A 21,620-nucleotide genomic window follows, 5' to 3' on the forward strand; every position below is an offset into this window, starting at 1 on the left:
CGGCGCTCGCGGGGCCGCGGGGCACCACGAGGTAGTCGCCGTCCACCCTCCGGTCGGGCGGGCGCCCCAGGTCCTCGTCGGCGCACAGGTACACGGTCCGGCGCAGCTCGCCGCTCTCCTCCAGGCAGGCGCCGCGCAGCTCGCTCAGGGGCCCGGGCCGGTGCAGGGCGGCGGGCGGCGGCAGCACCACCTTGGACAGGACGCCGCCCGGCAGGGTGGAGTAGCTCAGCCCCTCGGGGTGGGCGCCCTTGTCCTCCTCCTCGTCGTCGTTGAGGGAGATGCGGGACAGCGTCCCCGTGATGGTGGCGGCGCGGCAGGGCCCCAGGTCCTTGTGCAGCACTGCGGGCGAGAGCGGACAGCGCACGCGCGTCAGGGGGCGGGCGGCGGAGAGCGGACAGCGCACGCGCGTCAGGGGGCGGGCGGCGGGGCCGCGTGCGCGCGTGCGTCCGCGCGTGCGTGCGTGCGCGCGCGTGCGCACAGAGCGGCCCGAGGCCTCTGTCTCCCCCCCCCCCCCCCCCCCCCCGGCCCCTTTCAGGGCCTCTTCCTCTAAGGCATTCCCGGGGGGCTGGGGGCGCGGCGTAGCGGCAGAGGGCTTGTCCAGCGGACGCGCAGCCCTGGGTTCAAGTCCTCGGCACCGCACACGCAGAAAAACCTGGAAGTGGCGCTGTGGCCCAAGTGACAGAGCGTCACCCGTGAGCAAACGGAAGCCGGGGACGGTGCTCAGGCCCCGAGTTCAAGCCCAGGACTGGCCAAAAATAAACCACAACCACACCACTTCTTGAGAGTGGTAATCAATTCTAACTTCATCACACTGAGTTAGAAATCCCCAAAATTATGTCTATAGAAGATTAATTAGGACACGGATGAGCTTTTATCATGTAGCTTCCTAGGGTCCAGGTAGGTAAAGGATTCAAAAGTATTTAGCACACTCCTTTAAATGTAGAGGAAGATTATTCTTTTAAATGAGATCAATCCATGGTCTCGAAGGCCCTTAGGGGAGGTAGAATTGTCAACTGAGCTTAAACAGAAACAAAACAAAACAAGCAAAGCAGAACAACACACCAGCTTCTGAAAACCCCATTCTGTAAGCCGGATAAGTGAGCGTGAAGAAAAAACAGCACATGATCACTTAAAGAATAACAGGGAACAAAATAAAATGTACCTACACCCAACTAAAGCATACAAATCACCTGAAGAGTTCAGAGTCATTTACTAAGATGCGTTTCAGAGTTCCTTTTTGCCCCCTCCCCTTTGCCTCTGTATGAAAAGGAGCTGAGGCAGAGGTGTGCTTCCCCATGGGAAAGCCAGGGTTTTGAGGGCGTAACATGAAGTTCTGAAGAAGTACTCCACTACGGACAGCACACACAATCCCGTCAAGTACTTGGCTTACGAGAGCAGTACAAATTTCAGATATACTCAATTTTACCAATTGCAATCTAGTCCTCATACAGAATCATACTTAGTATGGACTAACTCAGAGTTCAAAAGATACACCGGGAATATTTTCTTCTTAAAAGGACATTTAAAAGTATTTTGAAACATAGCGGCTATCGTTAGAGAGGTCGCGGCTAGTTGTAGCTTTACATTGCAAAACCGTGTTAAGTCTATTTGCACAACCACAATGTGGCTGAGTTGTTTTGTGTTTCAGTATGTATAAAACTACAGAAAGACTAAGCTTTACAAAGTCACTTCCAAGCCTGGCATGTAGTACAATTGTGTAATTCCTGCATGGAGAGGCTGAGGCAGGAGGATTATGAATTCAAGCCAGCCTGGACAACATGGTATGATTCTGTCTCCAAAACAAAGTTATCTCGAAACCTCTCACAATCATACTAGATCATTAATTAATTGTGATTTCCAGAAATCATTATATAAGAAAACATTAAGAAGCAAAAAGTGTTAATTGATATTGTAAGTTAAAAATGTTCAAAAGAATCTCTAAATAAAGGAAAGAGTATTTTCAGTCCTTAACTTTATACAGAAATTGATCAAAAAATTATAGGAGTAGTATTTAAAGACTAAAAAATTTAAAGAACGAAAAATTTAAATGATGAGAACTCATTTTATTGCATTGGGGAAGTATAGGTACTTTTATATTCTTATTAAAATATTAGTATAAAGGAAGTCTTTGTATTGGATATTGACATTATAATCTGAATTTATACAAGTCATATTAGTTTTGCGCAAGGGCAGTATGATCTTACCATGAACACGTTAAACCAGCAATGCAGCCGTAGTGACTGACAGTCCCTACATTTACCAAATACTGAACATGCCCACGCTCTTAAGATTTGCTTAAAATGCATCCAAAATTTGAACACACCACACAAACACACCCATACCACCTACTCAAGGAAATACAGTGTTGAAGTAGGACTTTTAAGAGAAATTAATCAAGTTGTGAAGAGCAAAATATAACTAAAAACTCAACCCAACCAAGGCATCTGAACACTTAGCACCATGGCTGGTATATTCTAGCATCTGTGGAAGCAAGTTTCAGCAAAAAAAGATTGTTCTGTGTCCATGCATTGAGACTTTAAATTTTAACGTATTTACACATGGATGGATATCTCTTGAGAAACCTAGAAAGAACAAGAGAAAAGCTCCCCATGAGTTCAGCTGCAAAGGGTATTGATCAGAAATGGCGAGGAAAATCTATCTTCTACTAAGGCAGTGGCAGCGGCCTCTGAGGGAAGCTAAACCAGAGCCCAGCGAAGTCTGGGGAGAAGAAGACGGTGAGGCCTGACAGACGAGATTGCTGCCCAGGGAAGCGCCTGAACTTGACTGGGAACTTGTCGACCTGAACTACATTTCCATGACTGTATTCCAGCCCCACAGTCTCTGACCTAGCAGGTCTGGGGTAGGACTTCGCGTTTTGTATTTCTCACATGTTCAGGGGAGTCCTCACCGCAGCTGATCTGGGACCACACATGACAACCACTGTTGGGGAAACGAGGAAGCGTCTGCTCCCTGCCGCTACCCTGTCCAGGACGGCTAGGAAAGGCCCCGGGGGTGGAAGGCAGGACCTGAACCACACCGGATCATTCCAAATAGTTCACACCTTTGGACATCGATGAAGCAAATCCTCTACTAAACCAGACATGTGGGAAGTGGCACCAGATCTGATGAATTCTGAAAAAAAGATTGCAGGAAGGAAGTGGAGCAAGAGGGAAACATTGTATCAAATTCCCAAAGAATGAAATTCCCAGGCTGGAGGCCCTCCTGAGACTGCATGTTGGTTATATTCTGTTGGATTTTTCAATCTGATACCTGTCCTCAAATCCTAACTGTTGGTCACTATGATATAACACACTCTAAGTAGAGCATTTTGATGGAATTCAGGAGTAGGAATATAAGACTAGTCTCTTACACATTCGTGGTTAAGGCAAAGATGATGACAGATTCTTCATGACTGACCTGAAACAAACGAGTAATGACAAAGGAGACAAATGCAAAGAAATCCATGCACGAAGCCTGACTTTTAGATCATCTCAGAGTGGGGACCTACTGACAGCGCCTCTCAAGAAAATCCTCAGGGCTTCTGGACAGCGGGCAGGGCTGTGAATCTGGAGCCCGGGGAGATGGGTGCTGGCTATCCAGGGTCCCACGCGCAGCGTGCTTAGGGTGACTGGCCAGCCAGAGCTGCTGCGGGGGCCCCGCTGGTGGAGAAGAACAAAGAAACGGGGCCGGTTCCCGGGGAAGACAGGCACGTGTGCTCTGTGCTGGGTGGTTGCTGGCCTGCGGACGAGGAGGCCCCAGGAGGCGGCGGCGGCCAGGGGAACCCATGAAGAAACAGAAGAACGAGGCTCCTTTAAAAAGGGTTCCTCAGCAGCTGGAGGAGCTCCGCAGGGCCAGGGGCCCCTCGACACCCAGAGCCGGGGGCGTGATCTCTCCCCCATTACACACATAGGCACACACGCACACGCTGGCACACGCGAGCACAAATGCAAGCGTGTGTATGCACACACACACACACACACAAGCACACCCAGAGCATCATCCTCACACGAGTCCCTCTCCATTCATGACGGAACCGTGGTACAGAGAGGCCGACCGCCGGGGCGTGCACGCCCGTGCATTCCGAGGAGGGTCAGAAGCCTCGAGTGTGCACTCACGCCTCGCCGCTGCCCTGGGCCCTCCCACCGGTTCTTCCCGCGGCCGGCTCCTCTTCTACCTGCAACCCTGCCACTGCTGTGCTTCCATTTCACACAGGGGAACGTGGGAGGCACACGCCGTCCTATTTCCTTCAGAGTTCATGATCTCACATGCTTCATGCTTGTTTTTGAGTCGCCAATGTTCTTACCTGATCGACAAGCAATGTCAACATCCTTTTCAAAGTCTGTCTGTAACAAAAAATATGACAAAGCACATAATCATCACTTAATGAAGATGCGAAATGCCTTTGGCCTATTAAACGATCTGGCTAACAGATATCGCACTAGGCTGGATGGGTTTACTGTTTTGTACCGAAAAGGTCTTTCAAAGAAAAATCGGTTCCTTTAGGGTATTTCCTAGAGATGAAGTGTTGAACACAGTCCATGGAAACATGGCAAGCAATGTTAATCAGGCAAAGCAACAGCTAGCACTCTCTGGAACCTGCCCTAGAGAAAAGGATCGAGTTTTTAAAGACTCGCCTAAACTCCAGGGGCGACTGGAATGTGTACTGTTATGGTCACCCTTGGCCAGTGTCTTTTTCCTTCTTACTTTTGAGCACTGGGTTTGGACATGTAGTTTCTAGTGGACTGTCTTGTAACATAGCTTGGTTAAACCCTCGTGACTTCCCTAGTGCTTGATTTTCCCTAGAATAAGACAAATGTTTCAGGCTCAGTGGGGTCAGTTGATTTTTCCTTCTCGTGACTCAGTCACTAATACATCAGCTATTTTTATGCTTGGTAAACCAAACCATTCATAATCTCGCAGATATACTATACAGTTCTTCTTAGTCTCTTTTTGGATCCTTCCTGTGCTCTTCTCTCGTTTTCACGGGCGTCACCGAGTCGTGTGTGGTTCTCTCCAGCACGACGGCGCACGCACACGGCGGGCCTTCCTCGCGACCCTCCATCGCTGCCTCCTCCTCCTCCCCCCCTAAGCGCGGCCGTGCTCCCCCGCCCCCCCCCCCCCCGTCGCACCCACGCCAGGCACTCGGAACCCCTCCCCCTCCCGCTGCACGTCAGCCCTGCCTGGCCATGCCTCCCTCTCCCGGCTCAGCGCCCGTGAGGGCTTGGGAGGCCAGCCAGCCTGGTGCTGGGAGCACGGTGGAGCCAGGAGGTCCCGCTGCTCAGAGGTCGGGTCACTGGCCTGGGTGGGGCTCCTCGGAGGAGGCCGCCGCGTGGAGGCCGGGTGTGGGCTCAAGCCACCGCCCCTGATTCCGAGCTGGGGGGGGGGGGGCGCCTGCCCCACGCGGCACTGGACACCAAGCCCGCACCCCACCAGGCAGGGGAGAGGGCCACACCCAACGCCACCCCACGCTCGGCTGGTCCTGAGGACCACGCCTGGTCAGGAACTCAGGCAGAAGCCACTCAAGGTGCGATTTCATGGGGTTTTAATCCTGAGACTTTTCATTTTTATTACTTTTAAGTAGCTGTCCAAAGGGGTTTCAATCCAATACCTTAACCGATGACTACAGTTGTGCCCCTCCCACCGATCCCCCCATCCAGTGTGAGATTCCAATACTGTTTACAACGAGAGGGCTGGAGAAATTATCTTCAGAAATCCCCATGTAATGAACAATCAGCGGGAGAATAAAAGCTCACCATGATCTGAGCATGCCCGTTCGGGAAAGAGCTTGAAGAATCTGCGTTGATCGGGTCCTGGCAGTTTCGCAGTCGACATCTGAACGCGTCCTGAACCTGCAGCGAGGGAATGGAACTGTTCATTTCCCTCGCTCTTGATGACGATGAGCTACGGCGACACCGGCCATCGACGCCGCCGCCACGCGCGGAGCGGCTCCCCCCCCCCCCCCAGTGCACCCGGAGCTTGTGCGAGGACCCTCACCCCAGGCTGGGGACTCCCGCAGGTCAGTCCGCTCCGTGATGGCCCCCCGTGTCGGCCCACCGCAACTCTAACCTGGCAGCCCCGCCATGACGGCTGTGGGACTTGGGACTTCTAGCATTACTAGTGTGCGTGTGTGTGTGCACACACGGGCACACCCATGTGCACGTGCCAGTACCAGGTCTTGAACTCAGGGCCTGGCTCTCTTGCTGGGCGTTTTGCCTCAAGGCTGGTGGTGTTCCACGTGGGCCACAGCTCCACTCGCAGGGTTTTGTTGGTTAGTGGGGGTAAGGGTCTCGTGGACTTTTCTGAATCCTCAGATCTCGGCCTCCTGAGCGGCTAGGATCCCGGGCCTGAGCCAGCAGCTCCTAGCACGTCTAGCATTTCTGAACCTGGGATCTCCTCCCCAAAGGAGGAGCTGTCTGCTGGAACGCAGCAGGGTCGTCTCTCATTCCTTTTATTTAAGTGCGGTCACTAGACAGCAGAGCCCCCGCGCAAGGCAGCTGATCATTTTCCCCGAGGAACAGGGCACGTACGCCTAAGAAGTTACAACCTGATGAGCCAGGTTCTTCCACCGCAAAGGATTTCAAGCTCCTTTCCCCTAGACTAAGAAGTCACTGCCTAGAAACGAACACATTAATAATAGAAAATTGGTGATGAGTCTTCTGTTTGCCATAGCACCACTTTTTCTGTGTTGTAGAAATTTGAATTGGAGAAACCACTAAGAGCCAGTGTTGGAAAAACAGGTAATTGCTAATTTTCTGTTAGTATCCTAAGGCAATTGTTTAAAAAGCATAATTTATAAAAGAAGACAAAAATACTACAGAATCATTGCCTTCAGAGATCTTGTCACATGAGGATTTCTTTCAAATTGATTTTTAAATATTAGCATTTATAAAATAGGAAACATTGAGAAAATATTAAGTATAAATTTAACTGGCCCTCACTAACCATATTCTATTTCCAGTCCTTCAGAGCCAAGTTGTGAAAGGGTATTTTTGACTAACAATGAAATATAGAAAAGCAATTTGTAGATATTTTTCTCTTAAATATCACTTAATCTGGAAGGAACTGTTTTATTGTTAAAATCATAGAGGTCATAAGCATTGTTGACTAGATTGACAATGTTCATTCATCAAGGGGAAGATTTTTTTTTTTAAACAAAGAAAGCAAGGGGGGGTTGAGGAGAGGGAAAGAGGGAGAAAAATGAGGAAGGGGGTAACAAGTATGACAAGAAATGTATATGTATTCACTACCTTAGGTATATAACTAACCCCCTCCATACATCATCTTGACGATAAAAATTTTTTAGTTAAAAAAATCACTAGTGCTTTGAAAGAAATACCTTTTAGGAAACATACACAATGCATGCCACACATATCTACACACACACACACACACACACACACACACACCCAAGCTCATCAAACATACAACACCAGCACATGTAAACACACAACACACAGCACACCTAACACACACACACGTCATATTGTCAATCACTACACTCCCAAGTATAACACTGTGTGTAGGCCTTTCAACAATGATGTTAGCTCTATGAATTGTCAGTATCGCCCGAAAAAGTAAAAAGCAGAAAGCATCAAAATTCCCCAGTAAAGTCAGGTCATTTTAGGGATATTACAAATGCCACAAATGAAGCCCTAGATTCTGTAACACCTTTAGTGCCATTGATCACTCTAGGTCAGAAGGATTCATGGAAGAGATTTCACTTGATTACTTCTTTTTGATTTAAAATATATTAAAAGTGCGGAGGCCATCCATCAGACACCCTCGGGGAAAATATCCAGACTGGGTCTCACACACAGCTCCACATCAACCACATGGTGAGGCCATACCTGGGAAACACTGAATTTGCTTTCCTATTTTTTATTACTCTCTTTTAAAATATTGTTTTCTGTTACTTATCCCTAAGTAGTTGTACAATTCAACACGTGAATTTATGAGTAAGATGCGTGTGGATTGGTGTTACCCCTTCTATTAATTTGTTGAATCATGAACTGTCTAGAAAGTAAAGAAAAGTCTTACCTTTGTTCTAGCACTTTGTGCAAATAATGATATTGATAGGATTTGGTAGTAACAGTCTTTGATTTTTTTATGGAGAATGTAGTAGGTGTAATCATTGTAACTGAATTTCTATGAAAACAATGTTTAAAAGAACTTACTTAAGACCAGTAGCTACAATCATTAAATAAGCTTCTTCGGAGAAATTAATTGTGCAGCCTTAATTATGGCACAAAGATATCTAGGTTTCTGAGAGGCAGCCAGAAACAGATGCAGGAATGCCTTCCTTAAGTAGGAAATGGGATGCAGGTTGTGAAATAAAGAAAATGGTGAGGAACAGAATGGATCGTGGCGACACAAGGAAGTCACAAAGTTTGTCTCTTAACAAGCCAAGCGCTACCAAAGCTGTTCCGGCTGTCTCCAGTGGGGCTGATCCAGTCTCCTGAGAAGCTGTCAATCTTGGGTCAGGTGGGAGGATGGAGGTCGGGGTGCAGACGTGTGCCGGGGCGCTTCTTGCCCCTGTCTCCCCTCCGTATGAGGAGGCGTGAATGTTTCGCACCCACAACAAGGCGAGAGTTTCTCTGCTCCTCTCTCGAGTGCAGTGGGCGTGGAGTCGCTGTGAGATTCCGTGCCAGATTTAGAGACTGCCAGGGACAACGTGAAGCCCTGTTTGGCAGTTCTGCCGCTTAGACAAAGCTCACAGGACAGAGCTGCACAGTTGGAAAACGGGCTCTGGATTTAGCTCCCGGGCAGCTCAGCCCCAATCTCTACCTCCACAAGATAGTTTTGCCTTAAACTACTCTTCCTGAATTCTTTGAGAGGATCATTGTCAGCCAAGAAAACACATTTTGTTCTTTCCTTGTTATTATGACTGTTTAGCAATATTTGTTTAATCTTCAGGTAAATTACTGTCTCCTACTCAGTAACTACTGTTCCCCAGCTGTTGTGGGGCTTTATGTATTTATGAAGCTTTAGTCTTTGTACTGTCTGAGGTCACTTCCTCCCCAGGTGTGTGTGGGGGGGCGGTTTGTGGGAGCCTTCCATGTAATATTATTCCTGAGCAAATGGCTCTGCTCTTTTAAATTATTGAGTGAATGAAATGCAATTCAGCTGACATACACAAATCACTTGACATTATGACTTGATTTTTCTCATGGTAGGAGGAATTAGGATGATGCTTGATCCTTTCTATACACAAAGTATCAATGTCGTCTCTGATCGCAGTCCTTTACAGAAAGCCCCGCCACGCAAAGGTGGCCACGTAATCGTGACAGCCACCGTGCCTCCGCTCCTTAACTGCCCTTGTGTGTCACGTTAGGGGCACTGAAGCTTCTTGGGGTGATGTTTCACACCCAGCTTGAAGCAGTGCGTCCTCACACTGCTTTAGCATGCAAGTCTGAAGGAAGGCCGTGCGGCTGTGCGGGCCGCAGGACCGCGTGGCGGGGGCTTTGCTGGCGGCTCTTCCCCTTCCGCTCAGAGCTGCCGCCCTGGCTCCGGGCCTGCCACGGGGCAGAGCAGGGACCAGAGCTACGCCCCGAGCCTGGGCCTCACTCCCAGGCCTCCCGCTGCGTCCTCCCCAACAGCTGCGGCCACAGGAAATGCGCTCGGGTGCAGGAATGGAAGGATGCTTCTTACCGGCCAGAAAGCAAGTGGCCGTGCTTCCTGCCTTTCATGATGGAGAGGAAACTGCAAGGAGGAGGAAGCACCGGGATCTATGTTCTTGTGTCGCTTGCCCGGAGCTCGGTGAGTGTCCAGGAGCCAGGGAAGCAGTCCCACAAGACCCTAACTTCCCTAACTTCCTGGAAGGAGAGCGCGATGAGACGCCCCCACCCCCGGTCTGGGTTCAGGAACACCTTCTCTTCACAGGCTGCAGCCTGGGGCGCCCCGAGTGGGGGACCGTGTGTGTGACCCCGGCAGAAGCCGCAGGGGGACCCCTGTGGGCAGCCTGGGCTGTCCAGCCCCGACACAGCTCTGTGTCTGACCTGTCCCCGAGGCCACGCGGTTCATGGGTCCAAGCTTTTGCTGACTGGAGAGGCTAGCATGAAGGTTGGGAGATGCAAACGTCCCCGTGTGACTGGAATTACCATCTACCGGGGCCTCCGGAGAGGGTGGCGTGTACATCACTCCTGCCCGGAAACACAGGCAAGACTGGGGTGTGGGGAGAAGGCACAGGACAAAGCACGGCGTCCCTGCGTGGCCAGGGGTCACGGCACGGCGTCCCTGCGTGGCCAGGGGTCACGGCACGGCGTCCCTGCGTGGCCCAGGGGAAACGGCACGGTGTTCCCATGTGGCCAGGCACACGGCACGGCGTCCCTGCGTGGCCAGGGGTCACGGCACGGCGTCCCTGCGTGGCCAGGGGTCACGGCATGGCGTCCCTGCGTGGCCAGGGGGAAACGGCACGGTGTTCCCATGTGGCCAGGGGTCACGGCACGGCGTCCGTGCGTGGCCAGGGGTCACGGCACGGCGTCCCTGCGTGGCCAGGGGTCACGGCACGGCGTCCCTGCGTGGCCAGGGGTCACGGCACAGTGTTCCCATGTGGCCAGGCACACGGCACAGCGTCCCTGCGTGGCCAGGGGTCGCGGCCCAGCACGGCTGCGTGGCCAGGCCCAGGCCGCCCAAGTGCCCTCATCCCGGATCTGAAGCCAAAGCAGGTTTGGGCTGACCGCTCCAGGTGCCTGCCACGCCAGGGAGCACCCTGTCCTAACCACAAGCAGAACCACAAAGGCCTCTCAGTGTGTCCTGAGAAAGATGAAGGCGCTAGTGAGCTCCGTGTCTCTGGACCACTCTCTGCTGTGCAAAGAGACCGCGCGGGGCCTCGGTCTCCCCAGCTTGGCCCCTCTCTGCACCCGGGGCTGCTGCTCCTCAGTACCAGGGTTGCTCTAAGCAGCAGGATCCCAGACACCCTTGTCCACACTGCCCGGAACCCCGTGCCGTCTTCTCTCCATGCAGCAATGTGGTATTATAAATAATAACAATAATAAAGTACTGCAAAGACATAGTGAGCGCCCTAGTATCTGCCCGCGGCTCCCGTGCAGAGACCAGGAACTTCCACCTCCTCCATCGCCGAAGCCATCTCGGCCCCTTTCCGGTCACGCCCTGGCCTCCCCCCTCACAGGCTCTTCAAGGAAGGGCTGGGCCTGGGCGTGGAGGGCGTGCGGGTGGCCCTGCACCTCCCGGGCCCCCGACGACCTGCCCGATTGCCTTCTCTGTGTCCAGCCTCAGTCCGGGCGATCTGCTTAAACCCGATGGCATGCTCTGTCTCCAGCCACGAGGATTCTGACAACTTGCCATTGACTTATTTAACAAGTACTGCCCTTGTCTTCGTTTCATGTTTCAAGTGACTCAGAATATTGGTTTTAGATTAGATGGCATGCTTGTTTCATAGGTTCACGGAGGGATGCTTGTCAGCTTCTGTCCATGTATTATGCCCGCCCCTCCCTCCCTCCCTCCCTCCCTCCCTCCCTTTTTGGGGGAGGAGGGCTGGTACTGGAGCTTGACCCCAGCTTTTTCTCTCAAGGCTGATGCTCTACCACTTGAGCCATAGCTCCACCTCTGGCTTTTGACTGGTTAACTGGAGAGAAGGGTGTCATGAAGTTTTTTGTGTTGGTTGACTCGGAACCACCCATCCTCACATCTCAGCATCCTGGGTAGCTGGGATTACAGGTGTGAGGCCCAGTGCCTGGCTCTCTTCCTGTATTCTTTAGGACAGGAACAACATCAAAGGGAAAGTTGCTCTTCCGCCAAGGTGGAGGGAGGAAGGGAGCGAGGGACAGGGGAGAGGGAGGGATGGAGGGAGGAAGGGAGCGAGGGACGGGGGAGAGGGAGGGATGGAGGGAGGAAGGGAGCGAGGGACCGGGGAGAGGGAGGGATGGGACTGAGAACAGTTGGCATTGGTCTTAAGCATTTTGCTGTACAATCACTCCCTGCGTTTGGATGAGGAGGAGGCCGTGTGCTGGTGCTCAGGAGAGAGCAGAGAGCCTGCGTGGTTCGTGGTGCCAGTGTACTCCACAGGGACACAGCGATGGGATGGGTGGGCACACAGACCCAGGTCAGGCACCTTCCTTTCCCTTTCACCTGTAGCTTAGTTTGCACTGCAGTCTTGTTATTTCCCCCTCTGACATCAAGCTGTAGGATTGTCTCTGAGTCACATGCAACCAGAGACAGCCTGCAAAGAACGTGCCAGCCCTGGGAAAGTGGTCTCCTAGCAACAGGAACTGTTTCAAGGGTTCCATGACTCTGTCTGGCTGCATTTCCATAGCAATGTTGAGAATAGTAAATACAGTGTCTGATTAGCTGCTTAATCCCAATGAAGTTTAATCAACAATAATGGATAAATGCAGGAAACATGGACAATTGAAGTCATAGCTCTTACATTGTTAGCTATTCTATGTGCTGGCTTCTAAGATCTGCATTTCGTTGCTGAAAGGAATGTGTTATGATGAATCAAATGTCTACATTTTCATAAATTGTGGTTTTCTCTTTCCATTTTTTTCCTTTGTATCACAATTATTTACTATAGCCAGTCAATTGGTGAAAAATATTCCAGAAAAAGAACCTATTTCAACAACACAAATTTTGTGAAATTTAAATATTAAGGTACCAGGTCTGGCGATCAAAACAGTTATGCAACTATTCAATTTTTTAAAGTAATGGGAATATAACTGTGTTGGCAGTATCAGGGTGATCCTTTCTCTCTTCTTTCCATATTAGAAAATATTTTTATTTAAAGACTGGACTCATTAAAAAAGCATTTAAAACAAATAATCCTCCACAAATAACACCACTTCCAAATATCACAATTACATTACAATCTCTCTTTTCCCCTTTAACTTCGAGGCTGTGTCCCAACCTCCACCGCAGAAAGGTGACAGATGGAGGTCTGAGTAAGCCTTTTAAAATTCATATTGGAACATTTATGACTAAGTAGGGCAAAATCATGCTAGTGGTTTAAAAAATTCAGGTGAACTTGCTCAAAGTAGACAGGCCTCATGTAAGGAAATGTCTAAATAAAACCCCGTTGTGCTGTAAATATACCCTAGTTCAAAAATAAAATGAAGATAAACATAGAAACAAAAATAAATCCTAGCCACTCAGATCTGAGGATCAAGGTTGGGAGACAGCCTGGGTGGATAAACAAGTGAAATTCTTGTCTCAAACTCACCAGTAAAAATCCAGTAGTGGAGGTGTGGCTCAACTGGTAGAGCACCAGCTTTGAGAGGAGAAAGCCAAGCTAGAGTACAAGGCCCAGTCCTGAGGTCAAGCGCCAGTACTGGCACAAAAAGAGGAAAAGTAGAAAGGAAGGGAGGGAGGGAGGGAGGGAGGAAATATGTATGTAGGTCCAGCATCTCTGACTCAATAAGAAACTTACATTACCTCTGTAGTTTTGAGAATGAATAATCCATAGGAATTGTCCACAAGAAAATATCATAAAGTGAAGAACCCTCTGAGATCAGATTGTATTCCTGGAATCTCCTGTGGCTCCTAGCAGGTTGCACTTTGGCCTCATCTGTTCTGTTTGACTCGGGATCCCTTCTGCGGCTGCTATTTGCAGTGACTCCTACCCCATACCCCGCAGGCTCAGAGGACCAGGCGGCTTCTGTCGGCGCTTCCCGCGATGGATGTCAACGTTACGCGTGACAGCCAATGCAGACTGGGAAGCTTGCTCCCAATCCCGGGCACCTTGCATCTGGAACTCTCTGAAACACAACTCCTGTGTTCCTTTGTTTTTAGGGACAGTCCTCTCCAAAACCCTGAAGGAGACTGGCTCGACCTCTGAAATCCACGCATTACAGCAATGCTTACAAAAGATATTTGATGTTTGTTTAAGTTTTAGAACTTAAGAATATTAGGGCACCTTGTTATTAATTAGGAGTTATGAAATGATTTAATTTGAAGAAATCACGGAGAATGTAACGGAGACAATACCCATCTTGTTATTCTTATTAATGCAGGAAACATTTAGCAGAAGAACTTATTCCATGATTTGGCTTCATTGTCCTTAGTTCATGTTTTTGACAGTTAAACATCTAATTACCAACTACAGAAAAATTCAGGAGGAAAGCAAGGATTTTTGTGCCAAGTGTAAGCAGCAAGACTATGATAACTAGCCATCAAAATATCTGCCATTCAAAGCCTGCGTGATAAACCCTGAGGTTAAGAAGTCTCCTATCTGAGGTGACAACAACCCAGAACCTGAGCTAAGCACCAGGCGCCCTGTCTACTCCTGGGTGTCAGCACCCACAAGAGCCCTCCGTCAGCATGCCACACAACGTCTGGGGAGCCCACCCTCAAGGGCCAATCAAAAAAGCCTTATGTCAGAAGCAGAGCTGTGGCTCAAGTGGTGGGGTACCAGCCTTGAGACAAAAGCCCAGCAAACCGCAAGTTTCTGAGTTCAAGGCCCTGTATCGGCTCAAGACAAAAAGAAAGAAGAAACAAAAGAGAAAAAAGGAGTCAAGACTTACGTCTTGGGTGTCTAAAAGAAATGCTTTCGTTCACGACAATTCGTGATATTGAGAATGTTAATGCAGAATACAGTTACAGTTGGAAAAGGATATAACCTGTTATCACTCAATTCATTTTATCTTTTAATGCTTCGGAGGAAAAAAGAGAATGTGATACTTAGAAGATTTTAATGCTGATATTCTTAGCAGAGATTTGTGATGAAGGAATAGTTAGGTTTGGCAGTTGTAAAATGTCAATGTGTGTGTGTGTGTGTGTGTCTGTCTGTCTGTGTGAGTCTGTCTGTGTGTACGTGTGTACGTGTGTGGGCACATGTCCACGCTGGTGGTGGGGCTTGAACTCAGGACCTGGGCAGTATCTTTAGCCTTTATCCTCAAGGCTGGCACTTTACCACTTGAGCCATAGCTCCGCTTCTGCTTTGTCTTCTGGTGGGGGTGGGGAGTGAAGAGTGAGGCGGCTAATTGGCGTGGAGAATCTCTTGGATTTTTCTGCCTAGACTGGCATTAAAGCTTGATCCTCAGATCTCAGCCTCCTGAGCAGCGAGGGTCATAGGCGCGAGGCGGTGGCACCCAGCTCCTACCTCAGGTTTTGTCAAGGGAGAACTCCCTCCATTACAAGATGGAGTCACTTACATGTATTTTGTCTGGTTTTCATTCTAGCACAGCCCTACACCAGTAGCTTTAGTGTTGACTTCTTCACCTGACTGACACAGTGTGGGAAGTTTCTCCCATCTAGTAAATAGGTTCAACTCTTCGAGTGCCTTCGTGCACCTTCTAAGGGCTGTGTGCGGTGGGTTTGCATGCGCATTTCTCCTGGCCATGTTCACATCAGAACAAACTTCTCAAACAAGCTGGATGACACACAACAACAGAGAGGACCATGCTCTCGACAGCACTAGCATGGTACTCTGTCCGCCTGTACTTCAGGTGGCACTTGTCTCCAGAGTAGATGCTGAATGACTCATTAACCTCGTAAACAGCGATTTTCAGTGATTAGAAAGCAGTACTTGACCCCCAACAACTTGAGCCTGCAACCCGCCGGCATCCTGTCCGATCGGGTGAGGGCCCAGGGCCTGACCCCGCGAGGCTTGGCGGTGGGGTCTGCTGGGGACTCAGTTTTGGCCTTGATGGGGGAAGGGCACCAAGAGCGAGACGCTGCCCTTCCCCCAGCCCTGGGACAGTGTAACAGTGAGCCCCTCCCACCTTCCGGCCTCAACCGGAAAAGAAGCCCCCCGCCCCTGGGGGGCGAACACGTGCGTGCCACCATGATAGGGTTGTCCAGCCCACAGAGGAAGTTTCATGACATCACCTGATGGGCAGCTCGGCTTAGCCAATGGCCCAAGTCCTTCCCTTTCCCGCCATTACCGCTATATAAACCCCCCTCCCAATTAAATCCTTTGAGACTCATCCAACCATCCAGCCGTCTCCCCGTTACCTTTGTCCTGCGGTTCCTGACACATTATGGGGGGCCGAGGAAGGGATTCCGGCATCCCACTTCAGCTTAGAGCCGTCCGGTAAGGACACGCCTTACTCCTTCTGCCGGTATGAGGGGTAGGGCGGAGTTTCTTCCATAGAATCGAGGTTCAGGCATGTCCCCCAGGAGATGGGGGGAGGGGTCCTCACCACCCACAGGGAGCTTACACGCCAGCGGAGGGGGGCGCAGACCCTGTTCTCAGGGACAGCAGCGCCCATCATGCCCCACGGGTGACTTTTATTTCCATATTTGATGAGCACAGAACTTCAACAGAAACCATTCACTCTAAGCCAAGGGCTGGGGGTACTCAGGAGGCTGAGGTCTGAGGGTGGGCGTCCACAGCCGGGCCAGGCAGAAGGTCACGGGCACTCTACTCCAATTAACGAGCAAAACACGGGAAGTAGAGGTGTGACTCAAGTGGTAGAACGCCAAGCTTGAGTGAAAAAGCCAAGGGACGGTGTCCAGTCCCTGGGTTCAAGCCCTAGTACTGGCATAAAAAGGTTAATCTTCATTATACTAATTATAGACAATTATGTAATTATAATATTTATCATAGGGACAAAATAAGTATTTATTGATCCTCAACCTTGTCTAGTTTAGATGGAATCAGCTCCTAGGAGGGATGGGGTTATGCACTTTATGGAAATCTAGGTCAGGGAAGAGGTAAGAAGTCTTGTGTCATGCTAATGGACGGTGCTTTGCAGACGCGCTCTGTGTCTCTTCCCACCGGCAGGCCTCGGCACACGCAGCTTCTCTGCGTCTGTCCTCCTGATCGTGGGACCTCTGGCTATAGATTGCCTGAGAGGAGCTCATTTCCCCTACTCTGTCATTTCTCAGAGTGCAAGCACCCTCCCAAGGGAAGCCTTACAGCTCCACTTCAGCTTTCAGCGTTGAGCAAATTGTTAGTGGAGAAGGTCAGCAAAGAAGTTCAGAATATTAAAAATATTACCAAAACATGAACGACTAGAAGAGCAAAATATTACAGACGGAGGGATGGAATGATCAAGACCAGAAGAGCAAGCTTAAAAGTCCCCACAGACGGCTCTCCTATCACTCGTTGCGCTAACATGTTTTGTGGGCAGGGAGTGAGGCTTCGGGGTGATCAGACAAATGGAGGGGGGCAGCTGCCCAGGGAGAGCGCCGACGGTCTGGGAGAGGCGTGGGAGGACGGGGGAAGGGGGACAGCCGTCAGAACACACTGCACTCAGGAGCCGAAATACTGGGTTGGAGCCCCCCTGTGCCACTTCTGTAATAAAAATGAAATAAAACGAAAAGGATTCTTACTTCTCTCCGAAGAATGCAGTGGACCATGACGATGACAAAGCCTTGCAAAGAATCAAACACGGCAAAGAGGATCTGGAACAGTATGGAGCGCTTATCCGTCATGGCCAGGACAGCGGACATCCACGTCAGAGCCAGGAGGGGCAGCACCACGCAGGAGCTCCACAGAGAGGCCCTGCGGAGAGACACGAGGCCGAGTCACGAGGCTGCGGCCACGGCCCACGCCCGCACCAGCTCTTCCCCTGCAAAGCATTCTGGGATGGGGCGTCAGGACTACTTCCTTAGAAACCCACAGACAGCAGTCTTGCATTTCACCCGTTCTGGTTTTATAGACTGTCCCACAACAGTTACACAGGCAACAGGCAGCGATAACCCGTCAAGCATCAGCAAAGGTTGTGCTTAGCAGCATTTTCTCACATGCACTGTCAAGATTTGCAACAGGGAGATGTGAAGGAGAGACTGACATGGCATTGCTGGCGGTGGTGGCCGACAGAGCTGTGGTTGAAACGACTCCACACTTGGCACATCTGAGCGTCAAACCGCTGTGAGGCTCGCTCATCTGACTGCAAGCAAACACAACACCACAGAGAACAGAGTACTGAGTTGTCACTGGAAAAACTTGCTGCTCCAAGTTAGCTTTCCAAGACGACTTAATGCACACCGTTTATCCCTGGGGGATGAATGAGCTAGACTGCTGTCAAGATGCACCAATGTTGAATTTATTGCATGCAAGGCAATTTTCTATCACTTACATCATAAACGTCCCTATGTCTGCAGTTCAGAATTTCCCAATACACTGAGCTAAACACAAGCAAGGCATGTGTAGATACACAGAGAAAGTCCTTCCTTCACACTCTTGTAGCTACTCCTGGAGGACTTCTCATTTGCAGGAGGCACATTTACCAGTGAAAATCTTCTGAAAATGCAAATTTCTTGTAGAAGGCCATCCTGGTACGTATACATTATATATACATGGTTATCTATGCCTAGTATCTAGTGTCTCTCTCATCTATATCCTATAATCTATCATCTATCTCTATCTATCTATCTATCATCTATCTATCAATCATCTACCTCTCAATCACCTATCTGTTTAGCTATCTATCTGTGTATATCTATCTACGGATCTATAGATCTATCTATCCACTTATCTATTGATCTATCATCTATCTGTATCTATCTATCTGTCAATCAATCAATCTATCATCTCTATAAAGATTTCAACTGTGAAAGATGTCGATTTTATCTCAATAGATTCATACTTTGAAATTTCTTTTAGTATCAATTACCATCCATATTTTGGGATGATCTGAATATAGGGGCAAATGAAATTTGATGCACTATTAATTGATTATATGAAAAGCAAGGGGCTGGGAATATGGCCTACTGGTAGAGTGTTTGCCTAGCATACATTAAGCCCTAGGTTCGATTTCTCAGCACCATATATATAGAAAAAGCCAGAAGTGGTGCTATGGCTCAAGTTGGCAGAGTGCTATCCTTGAGCAAAACGAAGTCAGGTACAGTGCTCAGGCCCAGAATTCAAGCCCCAGGACTGACAAAAAAAATAAAGCAATAATTTTCTGCATCAAGAGAATATATTAACACACTGATTAAGTTAAAAATATTCTTTCTGAACATGTGTCATAGATTTTAACCTTAAAGCTCTGAAGTGATCTCTTTTGGGCTAGGAGACTTTTGTAGGTAATTTCATATTCCAACAATTTGGATGTCATTTATTACAGTTTAGAAGCAAAATCACGTAGCCAGCTGTGTGGTGTGCACACGCCCAGAGGAGTACCGAGACTAGCACCCAGAGGCTGGTCCGGTCCTTACAGGCCAAGGCCCCTGGCCGCCTTAAAGCTGCCTAGACTAGTCTAAGGATCAAGCTGTGCACTTAACTTCCTTTATTCTCAAATTTGATCAACGTAATATTTAAAAGGTATGTTTCCATTACCACTGTGTTCTTCAGCTTAGAGGATGGGATGTTTGATGTTTATGGCCTGAATATGAATGTGGTTATTGCTCAACTTAAGGCTATTTTGCCTCTGGGCTCTGAAATAAAATCGCTGTCGGTTGTGGTGCCAGGGGTGTGCGCCTGTAATCCCAGTTACTCAGGAGCTGAGATCTGAGGATGGTTTGAAGCCAGCCAGGATATGAAAGTCCACAAAACCCTTATCTCCAATAAGCCGCAAGCAGAGCTGTGGCTCAAGTGGTAGAGCACCAGCCTTCAGAAAAGAGCTCAGGGATGGTGCCCAGGCCCTGAGTTTAAGCCCCAGGACTAGGGAAAAAAGACTACAGCCAGACACTGGGGCTTGCACCTACAATATTAAGCCAGGTGAGATCAGAGGACTGCAGTTTGAAGTCAGCCTGGGAAGAAAAGTACTTGAGACTGTTTTCCCCAGCTAGCCAGTCAAGAGCCAGAACTGGAGGCGTGGCTCAAGAGCTAGTGCTCCAGTTTCTGAAAAAGACCAATGAGAGCCTGAAGCCCTGAGTTCCATCTCAGTACCAGCAAAAAGAGAAAAAAAAAATCTAATAATAATAAAGTAACCTACTTTGTTTTCTTTAATTCCTTCTAGTTGTCATAGTATTGTGTGCTACGTTGTCCTTTCCAATAAATCCTCCCTTGGTTATACATTAGGAAAGAATCCAATTCGGTTTGGGTATTAGAAAACTTGTCAAGCGATTACATTATTTATTAAGCAATCATTCCTTCTTAATAAATATTTAATTAGCTTCAAACATGTCTAGCGTCTTACAAGTTGTGCTAACACATTCCAGTCCACACTTATGGGTGCTCACATCTCATGCCAGGCCGGTCCCTTGGGTACTGGCCCTTGAGTGCTGGCCCTTGGGTACTGACCCTTGGGTACTGGCCCTTGGGTACTGGCCCTTGGGTTCTGGCCCTTGGGTGCTGGCCCTTGGGTACTGGCCCTTGGGTTCTGGCCCTTGGGTGCTGGCCCTTGGGTACTGGCCCTTGGGTGCTGGCCCTTGGGTGCTGGCCCTTGGGTGCTGGCCCTTGGGTACTGGCCCTTGGGTACTGGCCCTTGGGTGCTGGCCCTTGGGTGCTGGCCCGCGGGCCTCTGGACAGCCACAGGCTCGGCTTGTCTCCCGCGGCTGGCAGCCCATCCACCCCGCGCGTGGCCTTGGAGCCCACCGCGCACGCGGGTTCGCCAGTGAACCTTGGAGGACTTGTAAGAACGCTTCCAGAGTGGCGCGGATTAGAACACCGTTGCCGTGGGAGCGCGAGGGTGGGAGAGGCTGAACGCCGCGGCAGCGCGGATTAGAACACCGTTGCCGTCGGAGCGCGAGGGTGGGAGAGGCTGAACGCCGCGGCAGCGCGGATTAGAACACCGTTGCCGTCGGAGCGCGAGGGTGGGAGAGGCTGAACGCCGCGGCAGCGCGGATTAGAACACCGTTGCCGTGGGAGCGCGAGGGTGGGAGCGGCTGAACGCCGCGGCAGCGCGGATTAGAACACAGCTGCCGTCGGAGCGCGAGGGTGGGAGCGGCTGAACGCCGCGGCAGCGCGGATTAGAACACAGCTGCCGTGGGAGCGCGAGGGTGGGAGCGGCTGAACGCCGCGGCAGCGCGGATTAGAACACCGTTGCCGTGGGAGCGCGAGGGTGGGAGAGGCTGAACGCCGCGGCAGCGCGGTGGCGCCGTTGCCTCTGCTCCGTTCACCGGCAGCGGCGTGGGCTGACGGGCACCCGGGAATGGGCGGGGTGCCCGCGGCGCAGGGCACGGCCCCGTACTGCGGTCCCCGCGTGGACTCTGTGCTCACGGCGGGGTCCCGGGGCTGGAGCTGGCCGGAGCCGCGCCTCCGGCCCTCCCGGGCCTGTCCTGTGCCGCCACCCGCCTTCCTCCCCCTCCCAGCAGGGCCCGGGCCTGGGCCGTCGTGGCCACCTGCGGTAGGGATGGGCTCTCGCTTGGCTTGTGCCGGGGCTGGCCTCGAGCCGCGGAGCCAGCCCTGCCCCTCGTGACGGGATCACCAGGGTGGGCAGCCCCCCGTGGAGCAGCCGCCGCCGGCGGAGGGGCGCCGAGCGAGCCGGAGGCCAGCACGCCGTCCCCGCGCCCGGCCCGCTCTCCGCGCCTGGTGCGTCCCACCCGACGAATGGGGCACGCGGAGCGGGGAGGACTTCCTCTCCAGCCGTCCACCTTCCAGGATGCCCCTTGCCGGGCACTGGGCACTGGGTTCCAAACATCCACAGAGCCGACCGCCAGCAGGTGTGAGCGCCCAGCTCCCCTGCAAGCCCTCTGGCCACCGCGCCGCCCATCCTCTCCCCCGAGGGCTCCGCGAGCCGGGCCGCACGAGGCCTGCGGTGTGAGGGCGCCGAGGAAACTAGGCCGTGGTGAACACCAAACCGGAGCCTGCAGAAGTGACCGACCCCTGGGAGGAA

At 50.9% G+C, this 21,620-nt stretch overlaps 1 protein-coding gene across 1 annotated transcript in view; it reads right to left on the reverse strand.

Moving 5' to 3' along the window:
- Positions 1-21,620, reverse strand: part of LOC125357773 (adhesion G protein-coupled receptor B3-like) — a 214,934-nt gene that overhangs the window by 81 nt on the left and 193,233 nt on the right. Inside the window, exons 10-14 of the mRNA XM_048354692.1 lie at positions 17,691-17,789; positions 17,230-17,401; positions 5,754-5,849; positions 4,304-4,343; positions 16-339 (exon numbers count right to left, since the gene is read on the reverse strand). Coding sequence (XP_048210649.1) covers positions 16-339; positions 4,304-4,343; positions 5,754-5,849; positions 17,230-17,401; positions 17,691-17,789 — 731 coding nt within the window. The remainder of the gene's footprint in view (positions 1-15; positions 340-4,303; positions 4,344-5,753; positions 5,850-17,229; positions 17,402-17,690; positions 17,790-21,620) is intronic.

This window comes from Perognathus longimembris, chromosome 9, assembly GCF_023159225.1.
Source record: "Perognathus longimembris pacificus isolate PPM17 chromosome 9, ASM2315922v1, whole genome shotgun sequence".
Classification (NCBI taxonomy): Eukaryota; Metazoa; Chordata; class Mammalia; order Rodentia; family Heteromyidae; genus Perognathus; species Perognathus longimembris.